The sequence below is a fragment of the Vidua chalybeata genome, chromosome 3 (assembly GCF_026979565.1).
Source record: "Vidua chalybeata isolate OUT-0048 chromosome 3, bVidCha1 merged haplotype, whole genome shotgun sequence".
Lineage (NCBI taxonomy): Eukaryota > Metazoa > Chordata > Aves > Passeriformes > Viduidae > Vidua > Vidua chalybeata.
Genome location: NC_071532.1, coordinates 17,098,390 through 17,120,294, shown reverse-complemented (window position 1 = coordinate 17,120,294; position 21,905 = coordinate 17,098,390). Strand labels below are relative to the sequence as shown.

Here is a 21,905-nt window from a genome sequence, read left to right as displayed (position 1 = left end):
GATGTAAATATTTGCAACTGCAAAATAAACAAAAATTCTTTGTCAAAAGTGTGCCTTCTCGGGTCATAATTAGTCTTGTGGGGTATCTCTAGCTGACAATTTGAAGTTGTGCATATGTTAATTTATTACAATTTTCTAAGCTGTGCTCACTGTGAAATAAATTTGAATTTTTTTACCTTATAAGTAAAAGATATGTTTTGAAAGTCAGGGTGGATTTTTAACTTCTTCTTAAGATCAAATGAATACATTAGAATGTAATTGGGTTTCTTTCTCTTTTTTGCCCTCTGCTTTTGAAGTGTGCCTTCAGAAGATGAGCAGAAAAGTCATCATTTTGGAAAAGGTTCTGTGAATATTTAACAAAATGCAAAATGCAGTTTGCTTTCATGGCTGTGTTTCTTCAATGGAAGCAGAGGCATAGTAGTGAAACATTTTTATTATGAAACTATGCTATTACATCTCTGACTGGAGAAAAATCTGTCATCAAACATTTGTGTGTATTTCTTCAAAGAGTAAATTCACACTTTTATGGAACAATTGCTTCTTGGCGCAACTTAGTTGTGATTGTAGAGGCACACTTTTGACACCAACTAAAACTGTGGTCTGAATGAAGGCATCACTTTCTGTCCATGCAGGTGTATTTACCTATATGGATGACATTTAAAAAAAAAAGTCACTTCACAATTTTTATTTCTTTTTAAAGTAGAAGTTAGGAAAGCAAATTCTTCAGGTGCAAAAATCAACAACATTACTGTATGATCATTTAACAACAATTATTGCATGATTTTGCATAACCCTTGGCCTTTCTAAAAAGCAGTATTTGATTTTGAGATGTGCATTGGTTTAATAATGAGTCATCACATATCTGCTGACTCACACATGATAAATATTTAACTTGGGGAAGAAATTTTCTTCAGATTACAAAAACATAAAAAAAATCAGTTCTAGGTTTTAGCTATTAACCTAGAGATTTTCACTGTTAGATAAAATGCATGTAATTGGAAATAACTATTCTGTTGAAAGGAACCCACAGTACTTTGATAAAAAATCTGAGAGGCTTTAGGGAATATGACAAACTCGATGAGGCCAACCCCAGCCCCTCAAAAATTTCTCATACTGTTAGGAGATGAAAGAACTACCAGTCCTGTAACTCCAATGTATTTTAAGGCTAGTTAGAAGACATGGAATAGTGATATTCAAAGCAAATGATCAAAACTAGTAAGTATTCTTATGACAAGGTAGTTATTCAACAGGAATTATTTATATGGGTGAAACTTCGCTTATTCCTTTACATTTTCTACTACAGTAAACCTACCATCTATCTGTATGTCAATAACTGATCTTAGAATGCCATTTCATAGCTTGAATCTTCATTTTGCCTCAAGGTTTGCTCTAGCCAGGTTGGCAATTGGGGAAAGTCCTAAAACAGAAACATTGACACATGCTGATAAATTCAAATGTGGAACATTAAAATTTACATGGAAGCAGAAATGACATTCAGTGTCAGAAGTAACAAATTTGAAAGTCTTAATTCATATAGAGAATATAGGTTAGACAGATTTAATATAAGTGTGCTTTTTTCTAAAAATACCCCCAAACCAAACTTTTTTTTTTTTGCTTTTTCTTTAAGTCTTTTGTCTGTAAATATGAAAGAAGGCTACACCCCAACGTAATTCTTCATTGCCATACTAAATGGTAAAATAGTCTTTCTAATTCACATTGCTCATGGAAGTCTTATTTGAAGCTCCTTTATTGAGTTTGTGGTTAAAGCAGTTTGGGATTTTTGTTGGTTGTAAACTTTTGGCATAATGTGAATACCAGTCCCTTTCAAAAACAGCCTTGAGTTGCTTAATGATGCTTGTGCTGTTCCCCGCGTCTGCTTGGTTGATAACAAGGCCAGCTCCAGCATTCTGCGTAAAAGCATTTCCTACCCAATCAAAATTACCTGCAAGCAAAGGCAGGAATAAACAGTGAGTTTCTAACATTAACAAAAGAACCAAATAAAAAACCAATCTCCCTAAAGGCAATCCAGAATGAAACACTACCATTTTCCCCAGTGCAGAGATGGAAATAAGTTGTTTTTTTTAAATACCAGCAGGAAAAAAAGCTCCAATACATACCATGTGTAGTGAAGATTGTTTCTGGAAGTTTTAACAGCTCTAAGTCTTCAGAAGTGAAAACAGGTTCTTCTATTTCTTCAAAACTAATTTGTTCTTCCTTTTACATCTATGACACTATTACTCCATTTACTTTCCTCACTGGCCTTTTCAGGCTAAGAATATATTTTTTTTAATAAACAATTCAGAGTTCCAAACCAGTAGATATCTTACAACTTACCTGCTGACAGAAAATATTTGAGGAAAGAAAAATAGATTTTACTGGTTTATGCCAGTTACTACCTTTGTGAAAATCTAAGGTAACAAATAAGCACTTTGAATCCTGGGGATAGCAGGGTAAAAAGATTAATTGGACTAATGGAAAATGGGTAAATCAAGTGCTTCAGCTACCTTTTTACTAAATACTAATACTGAAACAGTAAATATTTTAAATTATACACTTAAAACACATGCAGTATTTTGGACAAACAAGACTGTTACTTCAGCAGGAACTGTTAAGAATTCTAAAGTTACCAAGGGTGGTAAATTGAAACCTCATCACAGGGGACATTTTTTCCTATGCTTTCAAGTAAAAGAAAAGAAAAGAAAAAAAAAAAAAAAAAAAAAAAGCAAAAACTTTTTTGAGGTGCCACACAGCAATTTTACTTAAATACACTTCTAACCCAAAATACCAGTTAGATATGTACCTAATGTTAGGAGGGTGTCTGAAATGTCCTTCTGGTAAATGGAGTAAGGCTTTGGATTATGAGGATGAACAACATCTGTACAGTATTTGCCAGGATTGACTACAACTTTAGTAATAACATGGGGAAAGGAGAACACTCCATCTTCATTGGATTGCAGAACAAGAGAATATGCTAATTATTATACCTGATTCATAAATTGTGTTATATTTGTGCTTTCAGTCTGTTTTAGGATACTGAAAGTGGAACGTTGGTCTTGAGAAACTGATTCAGAAGGGAAGAAAAGGTTTTGAATGAGAAGAGTCTCAAAGCTCAGTCATCATCCAGGTTCCCAAAGAAATGAACTATTATCTTTACTTAAAGAACATATCAGCTGTAGATTGCTCATCTACAAAAGGTTGTTATTCCAGGCTTTTGGATACAAACTAGAATGTCTTGAGATGCGGTTACTTACCAATATACGCAGCTCCATCAGTCACCATGTATTTGTTACGATTCAATTTGGGAAGGGAAGTGTTCTTCTGTTCTTTAAGAAAGCAGGCACTCTCCTCCTCAAGGTCAAAGAATTTCTGTCATAAAATAGAAGGAAGCATAGGTTAATGAGAGTTGTTCTGTAAGACACAGAAAAAATACAGTCTATTCTCTATTCTTTATTGAAAATGAGCTGGTACTACAGAACAGCTTATTGCCAAGCATTACCTTTAATGAAATGCTGCACTTTCTAATTAAATTCTCATAGTTTGCGATACTCCTGCCTTGGCATTCTGAACTATACAAAGTATATGGCTACTGCATGCTAAAAGCAATAGAGTGCCAGGTAGTAAAGGCTGTAAAATGAAAAAAAAAACCCATCTTTCTGTTCTCCATGGTAAGAGCCAGGAACTTTCCTTTAACTCATTTCCTCATTTTTCAAGGGACACTGGGGTTTGAAGTTTGCTTCAGGACTGGGATTGGCAGACACAGCAACAGCTGAATTAATACCTCTGCAAGCACACATTACATAGTTTCCAACAGGAAACTTGCCATTTCAGAAACTTAGAAGCTTCTCAAGATTAAATTTGGTATAAAGAGATCAAATTTTCCAGGCAACAAGAGGAAAATGTTTTACTCTGGAGAGTGAAGTATGAGCAAGATTTGTTTATTTATTTATTTATTTATTTATAATTTTAGAGCTATATGCACTGCTCATCTGATCAGTAACAAACAAAAATGAGCAAGAATACACCTGAACAACTCAAAAATAGATTCATATGGACACTCAAGAATAACTTTGCTGTAGAGAGAGGTTCCTTGCCACTCCTTTATGTTTTCCAGTTGTCTAGAGACAATTTTGTTCTAGGTCATAACTTCTGTGGGCCCTTTCAAAGCACACACCTCTGTTCAGCACTGCACACAACAGAGCTGGCTCCTTCCTGCTGCTCCTCTGAGAGTTTAGAGCAGGCATTCGCGCACACAGGATGGATTTACAGCGCCAAGAACACAAAACTTAAGGAATACAGGAATTAAGGTCCCAAGAAGCATAATGGTGAGCTCTTCACCTTGAGTCTGCCCTTTCTGATTCAAGCTTTAATTTCATGACCACATGTGCATAGGACAGAGCTCCCCACTTCAGCATCCGTTTGATATGCAGGCTACTCCTTGCCCTTTGGCTGTGTGCTTATAGCATTTAGTTAGTCCTCAAACAAAGCTTTCTAGGTGCAAGTTCTTCCAGTGATCAGTTCTTTCAGAGTACTTGTATTGAATTTGCATTCTCAAAACAGTTTCACTTGAAACCAGTAATTATTAATGCTTCTGTGAATGGGACTCAGAGATGCTGAAAATGCCAGGTGTAACAGGGTTGTTAGAGTGCCCTAACTCTATAGTTGCAGTAAGGCAATACCAAAACTTGCATTAGCCTGGTCAGAGACCTGGAGAAACCAGGAGGAGATTCCCATCCAACAGAGAAATTACATCTGCACCTCCTTCTCCAGGATGACCACTGGCAAACCAGTGCACCCTGCAGCTACAGCTGCAGTGGCACTCAGTGGAAACTTTCAAGCCAAACTGGTCTTTCCAATAGGGATAAGGAAAAAAAAAAAAAAGAAAATAATCAAGGCAAGGCATATCACAAGGATCAAAAGCTAAATGAAAAATAAGGCATTACTGAGTATGCTTTGTAGGATATATTATCCCTAAAAGAACAGAACAACATGGGGATAGGAGGTCATGTAGTGCAGGTGTGTGTGGCATTCTGGTCAGAACCATACGGAGGTATTGCAGCAGCCTAGCAATTTTAAGTGTAATCTCAATCAGAATTTGTAACAGGTTTCCCGAAAAATTTCAGTGGTTTTGCATATAAACACACACAATACATGTCTGCAAGACAGTATTTTTTGTACTGAGGTTAGTTTATGTTTTCTCATAGCCAAAGCAGAACTAAAAGGGAAGATGAGTGTTTTCAATAGTTCAAAAGGTAATTTAGTTTTTTACTTTTTTAACCTATTCTTTCTCCTCCATACACACAAGTAGTTTTGTTTCACTTGATCCTGGCTATAACAGATTAATACAGAAGAAATGCAGCTTTAAAAAGCAGTTGCTCATCTGCCATTCTTTTTTAATTAAACGAGTATTGAGATGGAGCCTATGGCACAGTTTTCAGCCAAAATCAAATTGACACCAGCAAGCTCTGACCCTTGGGCTATTACTCATACCAAGACTTATTTAAGGCAGTGGTTCACCCAGACTGGGAAAAGTGATGCACAGCACAGAGGTTACTGACTTAGTGTTGTACCTTTACAACTCTCTACAGACAATTTTTTTACTGAAAATTGGTTTTGTATTTTCTAACTACAGAGACTCTAGCTGGACTATTTACCTAGAACAGATGTTTAGGAGTAGGTTTTTTTTTTTCCTTTTATCATTTCATTCTTGACAAGATAAATTCTGTACAAAAGATTTTACCTGCTGTAAATAGATGGGAGTGGATGTGAGTATTAGATACTACTTGCAAAAAAATTTTGACTACGTAAATAGAATTTTAATTATAAATATGGAACAAGCTAGAAGTTACTTAAAATTGAAGTGGCTTAAACAGAGTCAGCTATGTATGGGTTTTTTTGACTTATAACCACACGTTATGCTTCTTTTTTACTGAGGTAACTTATAATAACAACATACATTATAACAAAAAGCCCTATTTCTATATATGGATAATACCACTTATTGTGTGTATAAGAAATAGTACTTCCTTTCTAGAATTGTTGTCAATTTTCAAAAAGCCAGAAGGATTTACGGGATTATCAATTTAGGAAATCAAAATAATTCAGCAGATTATTTAGAACTGTTACCTGAAAAAAACAAAACAAAACCAAATAAACCCACCCCCCATCCCCATCAAGATCCAAAGTGACTGATTTCCAGTGTGCCTCAACTTCATAAAAGTGAAGTGTGTCACACTGGAAGTAGCACTTACCATACATTCTGTTCTCTAATACATTTGCATGGTATTTCTCACTTTCCTATACTGCATGTCTAATGTGGGCCCAGAGTGGCATTTCTGGTCTTCACAATTTTGAGTTTGTAGTCTGAAGTTAACATAAAATCTTCATTATTTTTTCTTGTACTTTTCACTTGACTGAAGAAAAAGTAGATGCTTACACATCTTAACAGTAAGGTTATAAGAATGCAGACTAAATAATATTTTTGTGCTGTCAGATTGACCCTTACTTCACAGTATAAACACAACCAGCAGCTACAGTTCACTCTGTTGGTTTTGCTGTGAAAGACCACGTGGTGTTTTGCACAGGCTGTCCACCACACTGGCTGCCTTTTGGCATCAATATATTTTTCCATCTTAATTTCAAATTCTGTTGCTACTAGGAGTAAATTATATTCAATATTTTACATTTCCTGATATTTAATTGAATTTAAAGACTTTGATAATGACAGAAAAAATTCTTAGTTGTTGTATTTTCTTGACTTTTTTTTGGTGGGGTGGGGATTATCTTATATTTTAAAGCAATATGGATTATACTTACAACTTTCAAACTACAGCTTGGAACTTCAGTGCAAATAGCTTTCAGAGATGAAACAAAGTTAAAAGTAAGGGGATCTGTGTCTCTTGAGAAACTGATGAGAAGTCGTACTTTAATACTTCGTAAAACTAATGCTTCTCTTATCTTCCCATCTAAATATGGCCAGTACCTGTGGAGAAAGAAGGTAACATTTGCAGAAAACTTTAAAAACTTTAAAAAATTTGGGAGAGCCGGTCCCGTGTCTGAGAGCTGTAGCCAGAGGGCGCCGCTGGCCAGCCCAGACACGGCCACACAGGATTTCCCTGGTGGCACAGGTCAGGGAGCTGGGACACCGCAGGCTGGGGACTGGAATGCCTTCTTTAATTTCCCCTTCGGAAACAGAGCTGCTGTGCAGGGTGCCTGCATCCTTCAGGAGCAGCAGATGAGATGGGTTGCTTACAGAGGATGTTATGTTATGAGGATTGCAGCAATTCTACCAGGAATGGGATGGTGGCTTCCATGGTGCTAGTCTCACAATTGACAGTTAGCTTTGTATTCCTGACATTTGGTGGGAGCAAGTCAGGGCAGGGAGAATTAAACAAAGAAACATGTTTTCTACATTCCAGCGGCATCAATACATCTGGACTAATGAAATCTGAGCTCTACCATGCCAGAAAATAACTTAGAAGCATGAACTGTGAGCTGGCAAAGTAGAGAAGCTGGGGCAGTACCTCAAACACAAAGCCATGATGAAGGAAAAAGAATTGAAGAATTCACACAGGTGGCTCCCCTGCATCTCCCTAATCCAGTAGATTTCTGAATTCTTCCACCATGAGAATAAAGTAAGGAGGAGTATAGGAGGTAACATACAGCACTGTAGTGGTTCTACATACTAAGCTGCTTTCCAACACAAAGGAGAAGTAGGAGGGATACATATCATGAAACTGAGGTTCCTACAGCACTGCCCATGATTCCTTCCATGTGATGGAGGCTGTACATAATGAGTTTATTGGAAAAACTCTCTCATAGACTTAAAAGAATTTATGCTTGATATCAGTGATATGATAATTATTTTTTGAAAATTTTGAACAGAACAGCTCTAAATAGAAAAGAGTACATAACCACATGCTTAATTTGACTTTACTGTGCTCAAATAAAATGCATAGATGAAACAGCAGGCTTTGCTAGATTCTAAATTCATTGTGACATTATCAAAAGTAAGAGGGACCAGTGGATACTTGCCTCCTGAGCTGGATGGTTTTGATGCACTCTGGCTCCAGTGTTAGGCCCATGAATGTTTTTTAATGGTCCATACAAACGGGCTGTTCAAATATTATGTGATTTTGTTTGGCTTTAGCACCTCTCAGTTAACTGAACTGTGATATCATTCAAATGTAATCTGTTCTGAACTGGGAATTTTCATTTATACGTGTATGCCAGTAAGACAATGACATTTCCTACACTATATATAAGTCACAACACATTAATTCTCTTTTAACACACCCACACACTCTGTCATGTTGAATATCTCCATGATACTCATAATATGCCAGTAGTTGTGGTCTCACAATAGTCAATATAATAGTGAAAGAAACAGGACTCATGTATAAGCAGACTGTTATATTCCTGGGTCCCAGTCACGTGCAGATGGTCAGACTAGACAATTTCTGATCTCCTTCAACAGGCAGATCCAAAGCTTAGGACCCAGAACTGGAAATGTCCTCTTAGGTCCCAATTCTGCTCCTATTTAAGTCAATGGCAGGACTCTCACTGATTTCAATAAGAGCAGAATTGGGCCCCAAGAAATCGGTGCACAGTAGTAACTAACCTCCTGTGGGTTCATTTTCTCCAGCAGACCCTACTGGCATTATGGCAACCAGCTGGGCCTGGACCTGGACACTCACCGTTTAGCATTGGTGTCAATGACAATGGGCAAGTAGTCCATGACAGCAATGTACACAAACTGTTTGGCATCGTCAATAACACTGTAGATAGCTTCAATATCCAGGACTCTGTCCTTGGGGCAGAAGAGTTTAGGTGAGTTCTGTGAAAGGAAAAGTTCAAATATGGCATTAAAAATTATTTCATTTCTCTCCCCCTCAAGTCTTCTTGAGATGGGAAGTAGTATCCAGTATTTTAGCAGAAATTATTAACTAATACCTTCAGTTGTCCTGCTAGAATACTCAAAGCTACAAAGGCAAGCTACTTGCTTACTTGGCCCTCAAAAGCCTCACCATTTAGGTGTAACTGTGGGTATAAAATGCAAAAGACACAGACTTCAAAACATCCACTGTCATGAAAGAAGCTGTAATTGAAGCTACATTTCAGAGAATTTTGTTCCAAAGAGCCCCAGGACTGCTTTCCATCGGGTGGAGTGTTCACATGTTCTTGCCACATGAGCCTGATCCTTCACTTGTGAGCAGGAATTAAGTGTTTTATGTCAGTTGCAGGGAGACACTGCAGTTTTGCAGGAAACTTATCTTTAAAACAAAGCTTCAGGTATGAATTTCCCAGTACAGAGCTGGTACAAGCCCAGATTGCAGCTTTTCTGCCTTCTGTCTGGGGCTGTCGAAGGCAAGTTGAAGCCAGTGGAAATTGCTCATCTGTGGCAGATGTGCCCAGGACTTTCCAATCTGCTGCACAAGCAGAGAGAGAAAAGTGAACCCCTCTTTCAAGTTGATTGCAGGCAACAACTTCATTCCTGGGACAGAGGTTGTCGAAGGCACTTTAACCCAGCTGGAACAGGTGCTTTCCTGCCACTGTATCACCTTCTCACCTTCGTTACTTGCTTGGATTGCAGCTGACATGCAGATGGGCATCTTTAGGGAAAGATCCCAGGGGTTTGATTAGTCTTCCTTAATTTCAGTACACTGCCTGTCACAGTGGTTTCTTATTACTAACTGGTGTTCATAAGGATTTACTACAACTAAGTACAGAAAATACTAGAAAATTAACCATAGCAAGATTTCAATACCAATATTCTAGATCCATTCCTGAACACTAAAAAACCAAAACCTCTTACATTTTATCCAGGCTGGAAGATGAGTTTGTTGCTAAGCAACACTAAGCTATGATTCCCAAGTGTAACAAAAAAATTCAATGACTGTGTATTGCGCTTACTTTATGTAGCACAAACATTGAAATAAGTTTTCAAAAAAATAATTTCAACTCAAGAAAAAAGTGTAAAGGGATTTAAATATGGTTAAAATATTAAATATAACTTATTTTAATTATCTGAAACTTTTTGGAGGTTATTGCTCCGTGATTTTATTCTTAACACTTGCATTATTTTCTTGAACTTTAAAGTTACAGAACAGCTGAAGAAAGAAATTGGCATGCACTTGTCTTCTTCGGATGTGTTCAATACAAATATCTGAAAGTGAAAGACTTCCCAAAGATAATTAGGAGAAAAATCTCAGTAAAAACTCTCACTGTGCACTGTGCTTCGGCATTCCACTTGTTACTCTGTGGCACAGCTGATGCCTGCCCCGCAGCCATGGACTGGCTTAGGACTTGTCTCCATGTTGTGTAGCACTTGCTGTTCTGATCAAGCACCCACTTGTTCCTCCTCTTCACCTACCAGAACAGGCCTTTATTCTGGCTGGGAACAGCAGCTTTCCATGCCCCTGCTTGGGGGTGTGCTATCCCAAACCCACAGGGAGACAGCAACCTGTCTCTGCCCCAGGCAGGACTGCCACGGCAGCAAGGGAACTGCCTGGCTCCTGGGAACTTCCTTCTGCTCATTAGCTCAGGAACACACAGCAGCATTAACACTCTGACCACCAAGTCAGTCCCAAGCAACTCCAGGACTGCACTTCAGAGGGGCCTGCTGGCAAACACCGAGAATTTTCTAGTGGGTGAGAAATTTATCGAAGAGCCTGTTTTCAGAAGGAAGAACCAGCCCAAGTGGGCGTGGATACAAGTTCAGGTAGCTCTTGGAGTTGGACTTCAGTGATCCAAGCTTCTGAGTATCACTGAGTTCTTCCTTTTGTTTTCTGAAGTGAAATACCAAGTGAAGAGGCTTCCTTGCCCACAGGAAAGGAAAAAAACCACAGAGTGGAAGGAAACACTCTGCAAACTGAAAAAAAAGGTAGATTCCTTCCCAGATTCCTTAAACTGGGCCTTAACCAGCTTTCTATTCTGTGTTTCCCTCCAGGATCAACTTTCAGCAGTATTTCTCCACTTCTTACAGATTCCTTAGAAAGGAGTAGGATTTCATTTCACAGTGCCTTAGCAAACTGTCTCTCATTTAAGCTAGTCCTTAAGATTCTCCAGAATCAATGGAAGTGTCCATTTTATCAAACCACTATTTATTCTGGCTGTCTTAGGCATGTCCACACTTTCACTCCAAAATAGTTCTCTGTCTGTCCACTGATTGTAGGAGTAGGAAAAATCCTGGGCAGCGGAACATTGCCTGGTGCCCAGCAGGTGAAGGGGAACCCTGCCCTGTATGACCACTCACCTGCACCATCTGATGCCAGTGGCTGTACAACTTAACAGTGGGCTACGTGTGTTATGTTATTTTAAACACAACATGGCTATAAAGCAATGGCAGTTTTGCCCTTGCTTTAGAGAGTATGGAAAATTACTCTCAGCAACTTTATTTATATTCCTGATTTTGAAGGGGTGGTTTACACTCATGTAATTACACCCAAAATGAATGACACTCCACATCTTCCATCATCTCTATTTCATTGGGTACATTTCCAGTTTTGCTACATCACTGATGAGATGGAGGACTCCATTTCTTTCCATTAAAAATACATGCACAGACAGCGCTTCCATGGGGATCACTGCTTGGATTTTAGAAGTTTTAAAATGTCATTTAAAAATAAAGCTGAAGTAGATGATCTTGTACAGAAGTATGAATGTTTTGCAATAGGGTGAATCCTTATAAATTACATTGATAAAAATGCAAGCTCTGCTTATTCTGTAGCATTTTCTATGTCTGATTAATGGTTCATTTACTCCCAAGTAATTCACATTCTACCTATTAGTATAACTAAAATAATTTAGTTTGAAGGGTCTCTGTATTGTTTTCTGAACATGACTGGAAAAGTGTTGAACATTGCAAAGAAAGGGAAATTGAATAATGCTCAAATGAAATCCTGCAGCATCTAAAGCCCTGGCAAACTGCACATCAAAGAAACCAGAATTTAAAAAATAAATTGTGATTTTTCAAATTTCCAGGTCTTTCAAAGAACTTGCAGGTTAAGTACATTTCTTCCCTTCATCCCCCACCCCTAGAACTCATTTGAGAACTTACCGACACAAAAGCTTCCGATTTTGTTTCGTTCAGCTGCAGCGTCAGTTTATTTTGAGTATCGTACACTCCATAGAGTCTCTTAGACCAACTCGGAGGTATTTTATTCTTATATCTTAATGAGCTATACAGGGCAAATATCCTTTGTAAATCCAGGACCAGGCAGCTACAGTTGTATACGATGACACCGAGTTCCTTCATCTATGAGATTAAAAATTGGATCATTAGTGATATTTTCGCTGGCGGATCTCTGGAAGTATGCAGCAAGAACACAAAAACCTCACCTTGGGTACCCCAGTTTTCTGGGTGTCAGTTTCTTCTCAAGTTAAAAGGGAGATAATGATACTTTTCTCTCACAGGAAGTACTCTATAAGCATCAACATTCTCACATATAAATTATGAGAAAAATACTCCAAGTAAATACAGACAACAGAGTACAACTAAATTCTTTAGCCTTCAATAGGCACAATCCCACTTCTCATTTATGTAAAGGCATGTCTCCTGATCATTGTAAATCTTGTTTTGGCAGAGATTTCATTAATTGTACACCCCTAGTACCTAAGTTGTTGACAGAATTTCATGCTGAATATATTGTCTGGCTTTTGTAATCAAAATGTAACCACATGCTCACTCTCTTCCCTTCCTTTGCTTTAGAATAGCTCAAGAAAGGACTGGTGTGGGCCTGGGTGCTATTGACCTCTCATTACCTGTATTTAATAATAGTTCAGTCATCTTCTTAAACAAAGCAAGAAGAAAATCTGCATGTATCTGCTGGAAAAACATATAGGATAAATATTTAAAGGATCCATGCTGGCTTTCTACAGGCAAACTCTCTTGGTAGAATGCCTGTGAAGTCTGCCTGGCATGATGAAAACATTAAGGGTAATATGAACTCTCCAGCATGCTTACCCTTTCACTCCAAAATATTCCTTCCCACTGATGTTATTCCCTTAGATGAGATCTCCACAGTTACACAGACTAGTTTCTGGTAAAAGCATATCCTTCTGTAAAGCCTGTGAGAACTCTGAACCCCCCACACTGATGATATCTCAGAGCTTGTTCCAGTGCAATTCTCCCTGACTGCAGATGAGAGCCACTCCGCAGGAGTGGGCAGAGGGAAAGCAAAGGATAGAATTGAACCTTGACTCCTTCTGTAGTGGGTAAGCATAACACTCCAGTGAGAAGGAAATTCTATGGGTGACACGTTCTTCATGTCCCTGACCTGAAAATACCACATCCCTAAGAATACACAACACTGAGCTATCTCGTTCCTAAATATTTGCCAAACAGTTGTAACCACAGGACAAAGACCTAATATTATTGCTACCTAAATCAGAATATTTCTGCAAGCTTCTTTAATCTGTTAGCCTGCACAACCTGAAATTTGCAGAGAGTTGGAAAAAACAGACATACTGCACTGCAGCCTTTCATTTCTTGATAAGCCAGTAAATTACTTTTGATGCTAAATATAAATAAACATCCTAGCTGAAGAATCTATTTGGAATTACATCTTTAATTTTTCCCCTGGGTGCTGGTATCTTTGAAGATGCTCCTGTATTCATCTCTAGGCTGTCCCCATAGTCTGGGCACTATTTGTCTCTAAATATTTTTAACTATACATTAGCACTGTTTTCACTGTGTGCTGCCAATACAGCTCTCTTAATTGCCAGGCATGCCATTGCAGAGGACTTGCTAATAGTACTCTGTTACATCTATCTGCATAATGTGGTTTAATCGGCTTTTCATGGCTGTTAGTTGATTCTGACATAATTATGTGGTTACAGTTTTCCTTTCATTTATCAGTCCAATTATTACCATTCCACTTTATCCATTCTATTAAAAGTAAAGATGAAAGGGTCCTTCCTCACTGCACACCAGAAGCTGCCAGGATTGCATCTGCATGAGCAACTCTCCTCGCAACAGAAGTGCCTGCAGTGCGTCCCCTCCCCGTGAATTAAGAGATTGCCCTTCTGCCTAAGTGGTTCCTCATGTAGAGATAGGGAGGAAGCCAGGGGCACTAATGGGTTTTGTTAAATGCCGCTTTCACAGATCACCACCTAGCCGGAGTGCCAAACGAAGCATTAGGCACGCCTTAGCGCCAGCCTCTCCCCACGAGCAGGAGCGCACGGGGAGCGCAGGGACCTGACCCTCCCCGGAGCTCCTGCGGGAGCCGCGGGGCTGCCCGGCTGAGGCGCGGCCGCTCCCCCGCCCGCAGAGAATAGGCTCAAACCACGGGCTGCAATGAAGCCACAATTACATGTGTTTACAGCGCAGTAATGAACGCTGCCTTCCCAAGGTGCTGCGTCTTGCAGTTGGCTTCTCAAAGCACTGATCAAAGCTTTTCTTGCTTCTGAAGCTTTTCCCCACGGGGATTCCCTAATACATGATAGAGGCAGGGCTCCTCTCCCTCGCTGGGAAAACACGGACATCCTCTGCTGCCTGTTTTCATTAAGTTTTATAAACTTAAGTTCAAATTTAACTCAACCTGGACAGTAGATTCACAGCCATAGGAAGAGGGCAGACAGCGACTCTGATGCTTGTTGCGCAAACCGAATTTTCTTCAGAAACCGGTTTAGATGTCAGCCTGTCACTTTGTGACCCTGTCAGCTTAGGTGCGATACATCCCCTTGAAACACAAACAATACATGTACGTAGTAAAACCCCACCTGTCTCCTTTCTTGTGTAACAGCCCCAGTAAGTATGGAGACAAAAAAAAAAGCCTGTTTCAGAAGCACCTTCTACACTGAGCATAGTTTAACTCCCATACTCTGAGGTGAGGAGAAACTGCTCTTCTTCCTATCAATCATGAAGCCTTATAATCCTGGAGGAATAGGGGGCAGCAGGAATCTGGTAGCGACAGATTTAGTATGAAGTGGTATGACATCTAGATAAGAGAAAAGACTTACTCTTCTGTTTGAGAGCTGTTGTCATTACAGACCTTTTTTTAGTAGTCTCAGAGGAGAAGCAGAAAAAAAAACATCTATATTGTAAGAATCAAAATCTGAGTGTTGCTTCCTGACTTGTCATCATGGAAACCTTCAGCTAAGCATCATTTGAGGTATCTGTTAAGGTAAAACCCTTCAGGGCAGGAGCTCTTAAGGCAAGGGAAGTATTTCTTCATCCAGCATTTTAAGAGCAACTAATACAGTAATGAAAATGTCACTAAAAATTAAAGTGAAGAAGATCTCAAAAAATCAAAAGCTTAATGAAACAAATTAAGATAAATGTGAAATGAAAATATCGAATCACAAACTGATTACCTCAAAATGGAACAAAAGTTTTTGGAAGATAAAGTTGTAAAGTTGCTTGTGAGTGACATTTCCAGGGCATGTGCCAGGGACTGGGGAAAGGAATGGTTATCTGCACAGAGAATTTTGTGGCCTCTCTTGTGCAGGTTTCTTCTCCTCTTTGTTAAGAACTACCATGTATGCTCCAATCAAAGAATGAAAAATATGGGAGCTGGTTTTCCTAGTTTTTCCAAATGCCATTTACATTTGTGTAGAGCAACTACCAAAGACTACCAAATTTCTGTTTGACTTCCTTGCCAATAAGGGCTTTCTTAAAGCACCAGAAGAGTGAATAATTATACTTGGCTTAAGAAATGTAGTTTCCTCCAACTGTACAATGATACTCTAACTACAGAACTCAGCTATGAAAAGTAATAAATATGGCCTAGATAGAAAAATGGTAATTTTTATGACAAGAGGAGGAATTCCTTGCTGAATTGGACAAAAAGCACCATTTCACAAACAGGAATTTTTACTTATTCTTTTTCTATGTGCATTCATAGGCATCCTATGCAAAAGAAAGTAAAAACATGGGAAAAGAACCTGAACAATCCAGGCTGTGAACACAGAGCACTGTAAGATTCCTACACTGAGAAACAGAGTTAGCAGGACTTTTCAGGTACTGTTGGGTCACGGGCCAGAGAGGATGTTCGATGTGTCCTTACCCTGCACTGTGCAGACGAGACAGCTCATTTTATACTTACCTTGAGCTACACTCTGAGAGACAACCCCGCTGTGTAGGCAAGGTACTACTTGACCTACATAAGAGTGACACAATCTGGTTCACAGCTTGCAATATCTGAGTTGTGGCAAATGTAGCAGGAAGCTTTAGAAAACCCCTTGCTTAAAGAAAAAGTTTTTAGTAGTTGTTCACACCCAAACCTGATCCTGTAAACAACAAGCAGCTCCCCTCAGGCATGAATTGCCACTTGCCCAAAAGCTCTGGCCACTGGCAGATGCCAGGAATCCATTGCCTGTGCTACAGAAACTCTGGATTAACTACAGGTAGCCTATTGCACACGAAATTTACAAAAGTAGACTTTTGACATATGAAAAGCCCAGTGTATGCATTTGTCACTTCCCTGTGTTTGAAAATGTATTTAATTGTGCAATTGAGCCTCTGATTTTTTTAAAATGACGAGTTTCTAAATGAATGACTGAGCAAAGCCAGAATCACAACAGGTGAACTAATGCAGGAACAAAAAGCACTCCATACTGATGAATCAATTACTAAAGCCTAAGATTTCAATAGCTTCTAAGTAAAAGTAATATACAATGTATTCATTATCAGCTTAAGACAAATCACAGATACTTACACTGGTACATTAATCTTTTCATAAAATATGCTCTAATTATCCAGTTACCCAGAACTCCAAACATACTTTCGTTTTCATTATCAGGCTTACCCGATCCTTACTGCAGACCTCCCTTAACACTGAGTGCATATTCCCCAATCATACATAGCACCACTGAAGGCCGCCTCTGTGCAGCTATTCTTTACCTCCCTTTACCAAATACACCAACATATACCAACACATCTGCTGAGCAGATATGTGTGCCCATCCCATGCCAGGCACAGGTGACAGCTGAGGGGTGGCCTGTGGCAGCAGTGCAGGAGGAGGAGGGCATTCTGATGGGAGTGACTATCAACAGAGAGTCAGAGATTTGAGAAAGGTAAAAAGTGTTTCTCTGCGCAGGGTTGTTTGCTGTGACTGCTGTAGCACACTGGAAGAGGCTGACAGGAGTAGTGCTCATCACAAACGCACTCAGTGTAATGACCCCATTCAGGCAGACCTTGTTTTGATGTAAGCCAAATGTGCAACCTGATGCTGAACAGGCTGAGAAGGCTGTAGCACTGCCTGGCTTTCACAAAACCTCTGCAGGTATTACAGTCCACCACAACAGCGAAAGGATGTGCTTCAGCTAACACTTCACTTGAAACTGCAACCTACCTTTACATTCCTGAAACAAAAATCCTCCTTCTATGCTTGGCTAGTGATACAGTACAGAGACTTCACACTTGTTAAAATCAAAAGTAATTCAGTGAAATCTAAATCCAGCACAGTCCTGCATCTGCTCCAAGTTTCATTTTTTATTTTCCTTTGCTAAGAAAATGGGACCTCCATTGATATTGGGAAATACTAAACAGAAAACATTAGTACAAATGGGAAAGCACTGTTTTCTCAGGAAGTTAATAAAACTCTGTCTAGCTTAAACTATTGGAAAGTTTATAAATTTAAATTAACAGCATCTTTAGATGTCAGAAATCATCGAGGGCACAATTAATATTTTTACTTGCATTCCCTGTTATTCTGACGGCCACAAATTGCTTTTGAATATTACTTACAGAATTCAAGCAGATTAAATTTTGAGATTAACTATTACATTGAGATTAATTTACATTGTTTAACTAGTTGTGTAACTTCCTGTTTTCTATAGAAAATTTTATTTAATCAATGGTATTTTTAAAATCTTACATTCAGGGCTCAACCATTCTCAAATTAATCACCTTGTGAGTCTTGCACTTGGATCTCTCTTGTGCCTGGCCTGTGTCCTATAGTTTTGTAGGTTTTACATTTCTGTCATCTAAGGCTAAAGGTTAATTTTCTATCATGTAGGTTTTAAGTAATTTGAAAATAATTGCCAGGTGGAATTTCTAATGAACTAGAAAAAAAGCCTTTCCACTGACAAAAAATGAAATTTCAACCTGAGCCAGGAACTCAATCTCATCACTGAAAATGGAAAACTGTCACTCAAGCCACTGTGCTAGAAATAAATTTTAGCACGTGACCAAGAAAAGGTGATGCATTTGATAGAGAGTGCACCCAGCACTGGCACTGAATGTCATTATAAAACCATGACAAGTTTTCACCAAAGGAAAGAAAGTGGTATAAGTGGACTGACTGTACCACTGAAGCTGATAAATTTGAATTGTCAGCCACCAGCAGTCCACTGGTCTTTAACTGTCATCTTTAGAAAGTACATTTGATAGATTTTGAGCTGTAGACCATGCAGAATAAAAGTCCCAAGAAGTTACAACTTCATATGTTATTTTTACTAATATTACCTAATGACAAAAAGCTGCTATGATAAGGCAGAGAAGACCTCTGATGAGCTGCTAATTTTTGTATTCCCTTCTTTTTTTTCAGTGGCAAAGAACACAAAACTGCATTGTGATGCTCTATTAATTTCCACTTCATTTCAGCCACACCATTATTTTTCATTGCACCCTGATCTTAAGAAAACCATGCTGAAAAAAAGATAGACTTAGCATTTCATTTCTGCTGAAAAGTACTGCTGCTGAGACACAAAGCAAGTTAGACACCCAGGCAGAAGTGAGGCTTGTTTTAAAATGGCGTGGTTTAAAAAGAATTTTGTGATGAAGAGGTAGCAATGCATCTTCAAAGCAGAAAACCAGAAATCCCCTGTGTCCTCATCACATTAGAGAGAAGTCCCATTATGATTTTTCTTTTTCAGCCATCCGTTCTATTGATATGAAAAATTCAGCAAAAATAAATTTGTTTGTAGAAAAAAATCAAATATAGTTTGTTTAAACCATGGACCACTTTGTGATGATGTTTACATAGACCCTACCACAGAATTCTGAGTGCAAGTTTGGACTTTTTACTGCTGTTGTTTAAGCTCACTAACAAACCAAGCCTGAACATGGCTAATTATCAGAGCAAGCCAAAAGGCAGAACTGAATCAGTTAAAAATTCGTTGCCATATAATCTATTAGCATAATTAATATCACTTGGCATAATCACAGCCTAATTTATAATTTTCAAATTAATTTTCAGTTTATAGTTTCATTACCCCCTCAAAGCAGGCACAAGTGTCTTCTTTAGGGGAAATGGAAGCTTGCAACTGCAAGAAAACATTTTTCCAGGATCATGATTGATTTATTTCTTATTTTACTGCAGTAAATCTAATTAATGTGAATTCTAATTTGATTTGGTTTCTCTTTTGAAACAGTTTTGTTCCTTTTGTCAGGAAAAGGAATAAACATGAAAATATTTAGTTTTCATAGAAAAGTGTGTTTTCAAAAAGAAAAGTAGTTTTCAAAGAAAAGTGCAGGCTGGAAAGAAAAGAATCATGTTTTGTTGGCCTCCCATATCACTGCTGGCAAGCTGCATCACATTTCAGTCTTGGTGTCATTCACATGACATTAAAAAATTCCCTTCTCCAGTGGAACCATAAAAAACTAACAGGTGAAGTGCAAGACCCTGCTAGCTTCTGAAAAGGGCTGGACTCCTTCACCACGTACATGTGTGTACCTCCCTGAAGCCTCTTGCCCTCTTCCCTGCACCAGAGCCTGTCCTGTCGGCCCTTCTCTCGCAGTCTCTTCACGCAGCAGGAAATCACAGCACGAGCCCTTAGTGTTTGTTCTCATCCTATGCAATGCTGCAAAGGGCAGCCTACACACGTCTTCTGCTGTGCAACAGAGAGAGGAGAGTGCAAAGGGCTGATCTCAGAGTAAGGGCAGTATTTATGCCTAAACATTTCTCTCAAAGCACACAGTTTCTCTGGGGCTTTCAGATCCATGGTCTTTAGGGAAATGCAACAGCATGTAGTTGACTAATTGGATGCATTATTTATAACATTACTGACACACAGAGTGGGTTTTCCCTTTGCAAACTGAATAGAGATTGGTAGCAGGCATGCTGGGGACACAAACTGGGACAATGACATTACATATGAATTATTGCTATAGCTGTTGAGCTTTGCCAGACTACCTGATCAGAATTAGAAACCTATTTTCTTGGTGTAAGCAGAGGGGCACAGGCTCCAATTAATTTTTGACTGAGCCTTGATTAAATTCTGTATACAGGACCTTGAGGTAGGCTAGAAATCCAAGCAGTTTAGATACATAAGGCAATTCAGCCAAATGGTACACAGGCAGCCCCAGAACAATGGCTAGTCAATATGAAAATCTATTTTAGAAATCCACTCTGCTCTCTGTCCTTTTTTCTTGAGTAACCATATTAGATATTTGTGAGGTTTCTGGCTGCTTCAACATGAAAGCAATTTCTCTTGTAAAGATACGATCCCGATATAGGCCTTTAGGAAGAAAACTTGTAATAAAATTAATACATCATATTTCTGTCTCCTGACTCTAACAGTATAATTGGGAACACAGAACCACAGACTGTCTAAGGCTGGAAGGACCCACTGGAAGTCATCTAGTCTAGCCTCCCTCTTACCAGGGTCATCCTAGAGCACATTGCACAGGATGGCACCCAGACAGTTCTTGAATATGTCCAGTGATGGAGACACCGCAACCTCTCTGAACAATCTGTTCCACTGCACAGACACCCACACAGTAAAGTTCTTCCTCATATTCAGGTGGAGCTTCCTGTGCATCTGTTTCTGGCCATTGCCTCTTGTCCTATTGCTTGGCACCACCACACAGAACCTGGCTCCATCTTCAACACCCTCCCATGAGACAATTACAGACAATTGATGAAATCCCCTCTCAATCATCTCTTCACCAGGCTAAACAGCGTGAGTTTCCTCAGCTATTTCTTGTGAGGTGCTCTAGCACTACATTTGAAAGAAATGCCTAGTAATTCATCTCACTGATCAGAAAAAGTTGTCCAGTATCACGATTCCTATGACTTCCACAGTTCTCTGAAAACAGACTTAACAATTCTGTTTGCAGGGGCTGCCAGCCCAATACACCTCCCTCATGCAGGGATTAGTAGTTTTCCACTGAGCAGTTCCAGGGAAACATCAATGACTTCACTGTTTTGATGACTGCTGTTTACTTAGAAAAGTTAAGAAAAGTGACTGCATGATGACTTCTAAACCAGGCTTTGATGTTTATGATGACAGTATCAAAATCTGAAAAGGTTAGTGATGACATTAATGCTGCACATTCATATGGAAGGAATGCTTTGTCAGAATCTATTTTGTTCTGCTTGATGACTTATGGGTGTAGAAAGATGAGATTTTATTCTGAACTGCAGAATCATTTGTCTTTTATAAAATGACTGAAATGATTGTCCTTCCTTACCCTGACTCAGGGAGATTTATGCTATGGTATTTCAGCCTGATTTACTGTGTGTCTTTTTCACAGGACAATACCAAATCCAGTTTTCCATGAAAGGATTCAAACTTTCAAGCAGAAGGTGACTGGGCTCCATCTGGGAACCTTTTGGAGTTGAGGCAGTTCTGAATGAAGACATTTTTCTAAGGGGGAACTGTCATCTGTGCAATATCAAAGTGTGTGTGCGTGGGTGGAATCACATATTGGGAATACACTTTCATGATTATTTTAATGTTGTTATTTTAATTGTTTAGTTGAACAAGATTGATCTGATGGGGTATGCTAATAACTAAATCCCTCTGAGAGGAATCTGCCTCCATTTGTTAACATTGCTGACCAAGATTAGTTGCCAGCAAATTCTTGTAGAAGATGACAGAATAGACGGTGGTGCATTAGTTCCCCCATCTGAGATTCAGCTGGGGTTTAATGAACAAGTTTTCTTTCAGCATAACATAAATCAAATTTTTGGGAAAGTGGTGGATTTATTGTTTTTTTTTTTATATCCATGTAAGTTTAC

At 38.9% G+C, this 21,905-nt stretch overlaps 1 protein-coding gene across 2 annotated transcripts in view; it reads right to left on the bottom strand.

Moving 5' to 3' along the window:
* Positions 1-480: 480 nt before the first annotated feature.
* PLD5 (phospholipase D family member 5) overlaps positions 481-21,905 on the bottom strand; it is a 164,553-nt gene continuing 143,128 nt past the window's right edge. The window contains exons 6-11 of one of the 2 annotated variants that reach the window (XR_008429980.1): positions 12,056-12,253; positions 8,694-8,833; positions 6,814-6,979; positions 3,252-3,366; positions 1,313-1,942; positions 481-642 (exon numbers count right to left, since the gene is read on the bottom strand). Coding sequence is in view for 1 of the 2 variants with exons in the window: in XM_053938435.1 (XP_053794410.1) it covers positions 1,707-1,942; positions 3,252-3,366; positions 6,814-6,979; positions 8,694-8,833; positions 12,056-12,253 (855 nt within the window). In the remaining variant the exon portion in view is untranslated. Of the gene's footprint in view, positions 643-713; positions 1,943-3,251; positions 3,367-6,813; positions 6,980-8,693; positions 8,834-12,055; positions 12,254-21,905 lie in introns of those variants that run through there. The other variant, XM_053938435.1, reaches the window with a different exon arrangement.